Consider the following 12,374-nt stretch of genomic DNA (forward strand, 5'->3'; position numbering starts at 1 on the left):
AGCATTACTCTGATTCCCTTCGATATTCTAATTCTGCTTAGTGTCTGATGAATCAGACCACTGGGTCTTTGGTGCAAACTATGGAATAAAAAAAAAAGTGGTTTGTAGCTAAGAAAGCTTAGTGGGTTGAATGTTATGAAACAAACTATTGATTTTTGTCATTTTGTTTATAGCCCTCTGGGCCCCCTAAAAAGTGCTTTAATCTGTTATTATTCCTTTCTAGTTATAGACAGCAGGCCCCTTCAACCAGAAGGGAAAGTTTCGAGTATTCATCAAGAACTGTACATAAAAATTATGAATGTGGTTCATGGTCTGTTACTATTGTGTTAGTGGTCTGTGATACTCCTCTGTATTCATATTATCTTGCCTGTGAACTGTAAGTCCCATCAAGTGTTTGACTGAATAACACAAAAACAAATGTATTATAAGGCCATTGTCGATTGCTCGTGTTTGGCAGTCAACACTGTAAAGTTAATGAATATTTTGTTTCGATGTGCGAAGTAACGAGGAAGAATCTCGTTATAGGAGAGTGTGTCATAAACATTAATAGTTCACAGGAGCTATTGAAATGGAATGGGACTGTGTTCGAGTTTAGTCTGAACTGTTCCAGAATTAACAAAAACCCTTCCAAGAAGGAGAGATTTAGGCATTACTGGTGTTGGTCAGAAGGTTTCGATGACAAGAAACCTTATCACAGTGCAGGTTTACAATTGGAGATTTTCGAGACATTGTTATTGTGGGCCCGCAGAGCCCTGCACGGCATCGTATGCGGCCGTACTGTTCAGAATTTAATAATTTTAAGTTACTTTGCAGTTTAATGGTAGACTGGATTATATAAGGACAATATTGATTTACGGAAAATTATTGTAGTACAGTATTTTCAGTTTTATATATTTTCTTCTAAATTTGTTTATCTTGTTATCTTGAGGCTGGAGTGTAAAGGGATGCTAATTTTGCCTTTAATTTTTTATTTAAATTGACAAAACAATGTTAATGTATTCCTAACAGTTTTTTGTTTCATTTACAAATATTTTTTGTTTTTATGAAGACTGAAATTCATTCCAGTTCCTTACATCAGTGTCCTTTTCTCAGCCACTGATTTTTTTTAATCTTTCTAATAAGTTATTTATCATAATTTTTTTCTCCCACACTGTATCCTGTTGTCAGATTTAAAAAAAAAAATTAAAATGTTTCCCTTTCACCTAAGGTTCTGACCCTTACTTAAACTTGAAGCTATCTAACCTGAAATTCAAGCTATTAACATACAGTAGGGTCCCAAATTATACGTGTTCGAATTATACGATTCCCCTTTTATGCGATCGCTAATTTCCAAAAATAAATTTTCTGTATCTGCGAAGCTGTTCAAAGTCTGCTAGTCACGGACTACAAAACGTATCAAATATATTGTATTTTTAAGTCTATTGGTAGCCCTAAAAACAGTGATTTATAATAAATGTTGCAAAACAATATTAACATTACATCTTATTAACATAATTTCATAATAAAAAGCCTATTCAGGGATAAAATTCCACATCAACAATGAAATCAACTGTTAACTGTGCGAGTCCAGCTGACAAAATGTAAACAGAATTGTGGTTACGTTCTCGGCAATCTTTATCTTTCTCCAACCTTTCGATAATTCTAATGGTAGTGTTAATGATGGTATATTAAAGCATTATTTTTGTTTAGTACAGTATATAAAAAAGCTTTATTTTTCCCTCCGGGCGTTCAAGGTTTTCACGAGTAGACTGGGTTCGTTTATCGACAGTGAATGGCCTAAACTTCGGTAACGAGTCGGCAATATTTTGTCATATTTCAAACAGTATACATTTGATTTGCAAAGATTGGTTTTGTAGAGTACACGGTATAATTATAAATCTCTCTCTCTCTCTCTGTAAGAAATAAAACCTTAGTTCACATATGGCAACATGAGTTTAAGAATGAAATTAACATGACTATTGTTAGTTCTGGCGATCAATTCCTCACGAAACAAAAACACGGTAATCAATTATAACAGCTGATTCATTCTCTCTCTCTCTCTCTCTCTCTCTCTCTCTCTCTCTCTCTCTCTCTCTCTCTCACTCTCTCTCACTCTCTCTCTCTCTCTCTCTCTCGTTATACAATACGTACAATTAGATGAAGAAACCAAAATCAGTTTTCTTAGTGTCAATCAAATCCAAAACGAAAAAGTTATACCGTGTATACATCCATTTCAGTCGTAGCTTAAAATACGGCATCCGATTTCTTCAGCAAACCACTAATTTTTGGGAAACATCATTTTATTCTAGAAAATTACTACTCTTTAAATAGTTAATTGCACATTAAGAAAGCGTGTACTTTTGTTTTTAAATTTCGGGTGTGTTTTAAAAATCGAGTATTGTTGACTTCTTTTTGTTTTACTTTTGGCTAAGATCAGATCAGCTGACGTCTAGCTGCCGATCTCAAGAATAGGCGCATACGAATACAGTAACAAAGTATCGTTTATACCATTTCTTAACTTATTCAAAACATCTATACAGTTGATATTACATAAACACCAATGTGTTATAACCTATCATATTTTTCTGTTTAGTACATTTAAAACACACACACACACACACACACACACACACACACACTCTCTCTCTCTCTCTCTCTCTCTCTCTCTCTCTCTCTCTCTCTCTCTCTCTCTCTCTCTCTCTCTCTCTAACAAATGAAATCTTTGTTGCTTCACAAAGTTTCAGTTATATTGAAAATCAATCATGATTCAATTTTCCTTACTTTCTCCAATATCGCACCTTCTCTGTCACATCGAACGTTATAGCGGTAACTTAATTGTTCGATAATTTTAAAGACCGGCCTAGTAATTGCTTCTTCTCTTACTTTTTTTTAGATGGCTCCATAATTGATGTGGGTACAAGTTGACTTATAACTGAAGTTAGGAAAAGTATTTTGGATACGAAATGGACAATTATCTTTCGTAACAGTTTATAATGATCGTAAATTACCTTTCTGTCATTAGCGGCAGTTTGTTATTGTTGATTACACGCGAAAAAAAAAAAGAATAAACTTTTCCTGCTTTGCTACGTACGTAGGAATTTATATAAATACGGTAAATAATATTTGTAGTAACATATTTACTAAAAGCTTTTAACATTATTTATCATTTGATCATGCGTGTTTAATCTCACACCATCTCTGTCACATTGAACGTTATAGCGGCAGCTTAATTGTTCGATCTTTAAAAATCGGCCTAGTACTTTTTACTTCTCTTACTTTTTTTTATAGATGGTTCCATAATTGAGGTGGGTACAAGTTGACTTATAACTGAAGTTAGGAAAAGTATTTTAGAATTATTATAAATCATCATTCTGTGATTAGCGGCAGTTGTTATTGTTGATTAACCGCAAAAAGAAAAAAAAATAGTTTTCCTGCTTTGGTACGTATGTAGGAATTTATATAGATATGGTAAATAATATTTGTAATAACATATTTACTAAAAGCTTCTAATATCATTGTTTATCTCTTTGATCATGCGTGTTTAATGCCTTCGTCTGTTTATTATGATCGAAGATGGAGCATACAGTAAACAAATGGAAGGTTTCTGTTTCAGGCGGCGCCATAAAGGAAAACATTATATGAATGGCATTCATTTCATTTATTTGGAAGTTCGAAGAAAAATTAAGTAGAACATTGGTAATAGCAAAATCAACATATAATCAATACTTAGTAAGATTGCTGTCGATGCAAAAACTAACCTGTACACACGTGTAAATGCGTCTTTTCTTTGTTATGATCAGAGATAAACGTAAAACAAAACATTGGTTGTCGTTTTTATTGTGCTTTTTGGCGTGTTTAGGAAACGCATGATATAAAATCGCCTTTATTTTGATAATTCTGGATTTTCAATGATACAACAAAAGCTAGTCTATAGAGTGATGGTTTTGCTATTCACCAGTTGTCTTATACAATAGATATGACAAACATTAAAATTTGTCTGTATTTTGGGTTGTGTTATAACGGGAAATATACGATGCTTACACCCATCCTGGTTTTGATTTTAACCTTTTTTCAAGTTATTAGAACTTTAAAACATATTAAATGTTTGGTTTATTTACCAGAACAATTTGATATCATAAAAAAAATGCAGTATAGTTAATAGAAAGTATTGGAAATGGGTAGTAAACACGTTTGAATAGGCAAGTTGCTGGTTGCCATGGCCCCAATGGAATTATTTCTGTTAGTTGTGTGTTTCGATATATGCGATTTTCCATTTATACGAGGTCATTGATCGACCAAATTCTCGCATAATTCGGGACCCTACTGTATGCTGCTCATTTTTCCCAGAAATGAATCAACGGTCATCTTACGCATTTATTCAGCAAGCTCAAGGCAGGATAAATAAGAGTAAGGAAGGTTCTAGCTGGGTTCCCTTGCCCAGTATAAATCAAGGGGTGGTGCCCAGTGCTCCGTTCGCTTGACCTGTTATCTAGATATTTGGGTATTCCACCGTTGTATATTTTTTTGTGTAGTGAACCTTGGGTTGTGGTCGGCATTCAGACACTAGGCAGTTCGGGTGCTACCTCTGGCCACAGTCCGCAAACCACTACAATTACACCCAGTGCAGATACAACCTCCCTAGGGGGACGAGTCTTTTTAACGAGGAGAGGTGACCTAATAACTTCTGCTATGTTCGAGCAGGCACGAGGTTCCCTTTCAAGGACGTTGCTGCCAAAGTCTTGAACCTCGCCCCTATGTCTGCAGCAGGGAAGGCCTTGGCTTGCACCGCATCTATGTCCATGCCCAGATACCTGATGGATTGGTTGGGGACAGGCTGGACTTCTGGAGATTCAGCTGTATCCCTAACTCCTTGCACAGATCCAGCAACAGGTATCTGTGCTTCAGCAGAAGAGCTCTGGATTCAGCCAAGAGAAGCCAGTTGTCTACGTATCTCAAAAGCCTGATGCCCATGGCATGTGCCAAGGCTGAGACAAGGACAAAGACTTTGGTGAAGACCCAAGGTGTTTTAGACAGGCCAAAGCACAGGACCTTCCTTGAGGCAGGAAGGATGGGTCTATGGTCATAAGGTAGTTGTTCTTCCTGATGGCCTGGAGAACGGAGAATGGAGTCTCCATCTTGAACCTTGTCTGCAAAATGGAGAGCTTCAAGAGGGAAAGGTCTAGGAAGGGTCTCCAACCTCCCGTCAGCTTCTCTACCAGGAATAGACTGCTGAGGAAGCCTGGAGAGTTGTCAAAGACTTCCTTTACATCCTTGCTTAGTAGCTTGGTGACTTTCTCAACCAGGAGTAGTTCTTTTGATGATCCAATTCCTGCTCAGAGGAGGTGCACAGTCTGTGAAGGGGATCCAATACCCTGAACGTAGGACTCCTACCTTCCTAGGGTCAGTCCCTATGTCCTGCCACCTTTGCCAGTTGTTTTGTAGACATCCCACCACTGGTGGTAGGTTGGTGGACAAGCCCCCATAGCGCAAACTTCTGCCACCACGTCCTCTTTGGCCAGTGGGGTGACATCTCCAGCAAAAGTTAGGCCTAGGATTCTGCCTCCCAGGCTGTTGTGTGTCCTTGAACTGGGGGGTGGGGGAGGCTCTCTGTTGGGAGGTTGCCTAAAGGGCAAGTTCTTAGTCTGTTTCTGAGGAGTGGCAATGTTGGTGCCACTGCTCTGTTCACTACTGGACTCTGCCCCAGTCTTTCTAACTTCTCGATTGCTTTCATCACGTCAGAGGATGGAAAGAGAGGAGAGTTGATGAAGTCGGAAAGAAAAGGAGAGTTGATGAAGTCGGAAAGAAAAGGAGAGTTGATGAGGTTAGAGTTCCTTGGGACTGTGGCATCTCCAGGGGACAGCTGTCTAGACCATCTTGCTAACCCAGTGTCACACCTCTCCAGAACTCGGTTTCCACACAGGAAAAGGTTCTGGTGGAGAAAAAACTTTATGGCCTTGGCAACAGATCTGGTCCCGTATGGTCTTCCCGAGATTCCTCAAAACAGCGAAACGAGAGTGCCCCAGACCAGTGGTCTATCTATGAACAGGTCTGAAAGGCTGCCATAGCACCTACCTCCATGTCTGCCAGTTCAAGACCTGAGCTTGTAGCCGGTAAATTCTACAGTATTTTGGCTAAAACTGAAGGCACCAAGTTGGCCACATCTGGATCAATGGGGAGAGGGCTCTGAAAAGCAACAGAGTTAACATAAAACTGTCTCTAGCGCTGCAGAGGTAAAGGCAGAAGTTTTGATGACCTACTCGCTTTTAACAAGTATTCCGCAGCAGAGACTTGGGAGCTCAAAAAAATTTGAGTGTCTTTCAATTTGGTTGGAAAGGGTCACATCAAACCTAAGTCTGAATTTCTGAGACAGAGGGAAAATATCGTCGATGGCGCATCATCTATAAGCAGTCTGTGCTGAAAGAGGCTAGTCCAAACCTCTTAAGTAGTGGATTAGGCTCAAGATCTAAATTAAATGAGAGGTTTCTGAACACGATACTGGGACCTAAAAGGGGGTACATCAGCAGAGCTTGTACTTGCACGCACCAAGTTATTGTCAGGGAAATCATCAATCGTGATAATATCCTGTTGATGATTTTGTGATTTAACAAAGCTCTATATCCTTCCTTTGTCCCTCCTTTCCTTTGAGTGATAATGGGATGAGGAGGCCAAGGAGTGGGAGGAGTCTAAATCACTCCCATTGTAAGAGTGGTCATTTCTATGTCTAGATTGAGAAACAGAAGAGTTAATGTCTTTCTCGGAACTCGATCTACGAGGTAAGAGAGAGAGTTCTCAGTACTCTGTCCTTTTGAACGTCTACGGCGAGGACCACATCACAATCGTTCTTCTACATCTGATGTACGGGTGATTCCCGGAAAGGGGGAAATTTTTTACGTCCCGAATCCGCTTCCTGTACCTGTAAAGAATTTCCTGTCAAAGAATAGCATTCAGAAGACCACTTATCCTGGTAGTTATGATCATCAGACCAAGTGTAAGAATGGGGTCTATCCAGATGATTACAGTACAGGTAGTTGTCGACTTACGACCTATGCGACTTATGACTGTTCAAATTTATCATCATTCCTTTCACTGTGATGACGCCACAAGTATGTCAGAAATAGTACAGTAGTAGGAAAAATTTTCCTTGAAAATAATGTATTTTCATGTACAAAAATGAACTGATTTATCTTGGTAAGTTAGTATTCTCTTTTATTGATAACATAGTTTCCATTTTCAGTAAAAATTACATTAAGAAAAGTTTTAATATCTGTGGAGTTCATATCATATGTCTGGTGACGTCATATTACAGGCAGCAAGTGAGCGGACAATAGACTAACGATTAATATTAGTATTCCTATTATCGAAATATCAAGTAACGATACAACGTATTTTGTGTGTCTGTATCAGTTGTTATGAATACTACTTAGCGTAAATTTGACTCTACACTAGATTAATTTCATCTCTGATAATAGATTGATATTTATCTAAAGAAAGTAATGTACACTAATATAACAAATACTATATTTCTTGTACTGTACATTATAAAAATTACAGTAAATACTTTTGCTTGTTAAGTTAGTATTTTCGTTCGTTTCTTGCAAGAAAAAAGAGAAGGGTTTTACAGATTTCGCAAGTCATTCTTTGTCGAGTTCATATCATACATCCTGTATGCGAGGGCAAACAGAATTATTTCATTTCGGTGTATTACTGAGTAATCTTATTACAGTATTCGAGAGAGAGAGAGAGAGAGAGAGAGAGAGAGAGAGAGAGAGAGAGAGAGAGAGAGAGAGAGAGAGAGAGAGAGAGAGATTCATATGATAACTAATAATAAAGTCTATAAATGAACTGTATGGAAACTGTAATACCCTATAACATACTGGTGCCGAGGTAATATTCATTATGAAGAGATTTTGAATATTAAAGAAATCCTATAACTAAGTGTTATTTGTACGGTATGTGTGCATAACCACAATACGGTAGCTTGACCTTGAGATCACTGATGCCTACCAAAAGTAAATCAAAAGTAATTAATAATTATTGAAGTGCTCAAGAAATTTGAAAATAAAATATAATCATGCTTTAATAAACCACCATTAAACACAATAATGTCTAATGAAATATGAAGGCTTAATAATGAACTAAAAATTAAATACTGTATGAAGCTTTAAAAATGAACTAACCGTACGCACGCACACACATACACACGCACAGAGAAAGAGCGAGAACATATTCGCATGATAACTAATATTAATGGCTATAAATGAACTATATGAAAACTGAGATTTCCAGTAACATATTTGTGCTGATGTAATATTCATCAGGAAGATATTTTGAATAAATTAAAGAAATCCTATTCGTATGTGCGCAAACTTTTAATACGGTAGTGAGACCTTCAGATCAGCTAATCATAACCAAAGGTAAACAATATCAACTAATTCTTGATTGCTAAATTGCTTCCGAAATTGAAAAATAAAATACGAAAATGCATTAAAAGAGCATATGATATCCTATGAAACAAGAAAATATTGATAAAATATTATCAAGACGATTGCCGAATCATGACGTATCCTAACAAATCTACGGAAACTTCACTTTTTAAGTTAAACATACGTCCAAATCCTTTCCTATCTCGGTCGTAAGTCGACGGCTACCTGTAAAGATTTTATCTCTAGTATAAGACACAAGGTTCTTATCTACGTAGAGAGAGGTTCTATCTCTTTGGTTCCTGGCCGAGAGTTTATAAAACTCTGGAGGAACTCTTTATGGTTTATTACGTCCTCTAGTATCCAATGGACAAATAGCCATCTTCTCAGCATCATCCGGACACGGAAGAATACGCTCACGTGTCAAGATGGTGCTTGGACCTTTTGGTCTGCACAGGCTACGGGAGTGGGGTGGTGTTAACCTCACGTCACATTCAGATTTAAGAATCTGAATGTTTGGCTGGAAGGCATACTTGGATGAAATTCTAGGTATGACAGGAAGTTATACTCGCCTTCCCAGATTTAAAAAGCTTGTGAAGAGATGCCAGCTTGGAGCATAAAGGTATTGCCAAATCTGGAAGGGAGACACAGCTGAAGCGGTCCGACCAACCTCATAGTACAGAGATGACAAATCTCTTGACTCATCCCGGGCGCTCTTCAGAGGAGTATTCAACCGAGGACTCCTAGGCATACGAGGTAAGCCTTTCTCGTTAGAACGAGTTGGGGGACTGGTAATCAGGATCGTCCAATAAGGTCACCTCGGTACAAGGGGAAATAACAGGCTCGACTCTAAAGTCCTTGCAGGAATAAAGAGATGCTTCTACTGTTCTGAAAGGACACACTTCTGAGGGAAACATCTAGTCTGCATAATCAGAAAGGTATAAATACCCACTCAGCACACTTGTGGGGGAAGATGGGGATCTAGACAAAGCAGCATGGTCTGAAATAGAAGCCTCTAGTGGATCTGGCTCAAGAAGAGTAGCTGCCATAGCCAGGGGATTGGTGATAAGAACAGGTTCAATTCTTTAATGCACATTACTGATACTAGGAGATGATATGTTCACGAAATTAGGGCCATCGTCCTCCATGATAGAAACCTTAGAAGGATCCTGACACAAAGAATTCGGATGACGGATAACATTCAACTTACCTTGCATTTCTTCTCACCACTTACCGAGGAAGGAGGAGGAGAACAATCTCTCTTGGCTCGCTTCTTTCGACAAGAATGATATCTAACCCAGTGGGCGATGACCACTCCCTACAATACGCACATGGAGATTCTATCAAACATCTCTTTCCTCTACACGCCGGAGACATACAGTACTGGGTGAGGATCACCATCTATCCAGGTCATAAAGGTTCCACAAGGGCGACAATTATGACCTGGACAAGAATGCATCAAGATTGACAAAGTTGAAAGGCACACTCTTAAATCACAAATAATTCAGAATCAAGTGACAAATAATATCCATGACAAAAACACAAGCGCAAACAAAAATGAGTGTGACGAGCAAGTGTGATTGTCTGATCGTAAGAGTGAAGTCAGGTACATCTGACTACCAGCACAGCCAGAAGTGTTGTAACTAGGAGCTTGAGACAAGCGTAACCCATCATGTGCACTGGCTGCCCAGCAGCATAGCATGACTCAATCTACCGATTCTTTTTTTGTTAAGCCGTAAGAAACAAAACTTAAAGTAACCGCTTCAAATGACTCAGAAGTTTGTGTCCACATTGGAGTAAACTGCTTTTACTATACCTTTAATACCTGTGGATGGCCATTAGGTGGTACAGCCATTGTCACAATGCATCACTTTGTTTTGAGAAATATTACTATGTAAGTGGAGAGGAAGGTGGGAATGTCTATGAACATTGTTTATTGAAATAGTTATTAAAAAACTTTGCCTATTTCACACAAAAAACAATATTTAAGTTCCCTCATTTTTAACACACTGTATTTGTTTCCACAAGACAAGCATGATGAATTCAAGTCATGGTGAGCAATATAAGTTAATTCTTCTGATAAATGAGGTAAATAATAATTTTGGAGGATTCAGAAGTCATAACTGACATCAACTTAATTTGCAATATTCCAATTACAGTAAAATCCCTCTAAAAATGCCATATATTTGGAAAATACACACATTCAATGAACAAAACCCTGTTATTGAAAAAGAAACGAGTGATATAACATGCCACCACCTAACAGCCATCCGCAGGTACTGTACTAAAGGGTTAGTAGTGGTAATAATGTAATATGCTTAGAAATTTTTATTTTTTTATTTTAGATCTTATCAAAGCTCCACTTTAAGCAACACTAGTGAATAGATCCTTTAAAGTAAAATAGAATTTCAATGGAAACATTACTGGAAAACTATTTTAGTCTTTCCTGGAAAACAATTTTAGTCAAAAGTGGAGAAAAATAACACAGTATGTGAAAATTAAGTCAAGACAGATTAACATTAGGTGTAGGGAAAAAAAGCAAAATGACTACTGAGGAAACCTTAATCATAATGTAAAATTGTAATCTTAGAAAGGCCTGGCACCTTACAAACTTTAATATAGCACTGGGCTGTGAGTGATCTTGTTGAACAAAGTGCCTTGACCAAGCTACTTTCAATACATTTGCAATATACAACAAACCTCTGTTTCCTTTCTTCTAGCGTCATATGGTGACTCTGACTGAAATCAACAGCACTCTCAGAGGCAGGGAAGAGTCTATTTAGAGCATACAGAAATCCAGCACTGGCCTTCTGTATATTTTTCTTATATCTTTCCAGCCCAAACTTCTGTAATAGAAAATATTAATTTGAAAAAAAAAAAAAAATATTTTAATAATAAAATTTATTTCTATACTGTACCTACTTCATGTTCATATTGCTTTCATCTCTGGAAGCTTCTTCACTTTGCTTACTATGCCTATATTGGAGTAATGAAAATTACCAGTCTAACAAAAACAATAATGTTGTGCACGCCGTATCATTACTTCAGCCTCAGAGTCAAAATAATTTCCTATCCTCTTGATACCACTAATCAGTAGGGAGGAGGATGGGTATGTATGTGAACATCAGGGGTTATACAGAAATAAGAAAATTCCTTATTAGAATTCTGTTTATTTCTATGAGCCTTTCTGATATTCATGTTATTAACTCCACATTTTACAGATAGTGGGTAGCTAGTGAAAGACAAAGATAAGGCATTTAGTCTCACCTAATAAACTAAATAACAATCTAGACTTACCTTTATTCTGGGCTTTTGCATACTCTAAACTCCAAAGGACATTTTGAAAATGAATCTATCCCCTAGATACCCATTTGTATAATAAAAACCTTAATTACTTTGCTACACATATAATTTTACAACAACCAACAAATTAAATTTGAAATTTTACTAGAGTGCAACACCAATATTAGAATTCTACCAAACTAACGACTCAAATTCACCATTTCATCAGACCACACACCTTTAACCGCTAAAGGTCCTAAAGCCCAACAATTGTGACACACAAACCTTGTTTAGTGAAAAGACAAATTCGGAGATAATTTGTATTTTTTCTTCACTAATACAAACCTGCAGTTATTTATGTGGATATACTTCTGGCAGAGCTGGAAGGCAGCCATTAGATTTAAAGTGCAAGGTGGCAACCATACCTAACTATTTATAACAGGTAGGTAGTTGGTGGGTGGGGGGTACCCAGCCGCATATATATACTGTACACTCACAGCTGTGAGCTACGTCACTTTTTGATTGCAGGCAGGAATTACTGGGGGACAGGTGATGGCGGGCCAAATTATATAAAAAACTACAGGTTTGTATTAGTTAGGAAAATTACAAATCATCTCCAAATTTGTCATTTGTTCCCATACTAACAAACCTTCAGTTATTCATGTGGATGACTTACTTTTAGGAGGGTGGAAG

General features: G+C 37.5%; 1 protein-coding gene across 2 annotated transcripts in view; it reads right to left on the reverse strand.

Annotated features, from left to right (window-relative positions):
- The window catches only part of prel (preli-like), a 202,342-nt gene that overhangs the window by 27,064 nt on the left and 162,904 nt on the right, over positions 1-12,374 (reverse strand). For both annotated transcript variants that reach the window (XM_068388400.1, XM_068388401.1), the window contains exon 5: positions 11,100-11,245. In XM_068388400.1, coding sequence (XP_068244501.1) covers positions 11,100-11,245 — 146 coding nt within the window. The remainder of the gene's footprint in view (positions 1-11,099; positions 11,246-12,374) is intronic.

The sequence above is a fragment of the Palaemon carinicauda genome, chromosome 15 (assembly GCF_036898095.1).
Source record: "Palaemon carinicauda isolate YSFRI2023 chromosome 15, ASM3689809v2, whole genome shotgun sequence".
Lineage (NCBI taxonomy): Eukaryota > Metazoa > Arthropoda > Malacostraca > Decapoda > Palaemonidae > Palaemon > Palaemon carinicauda.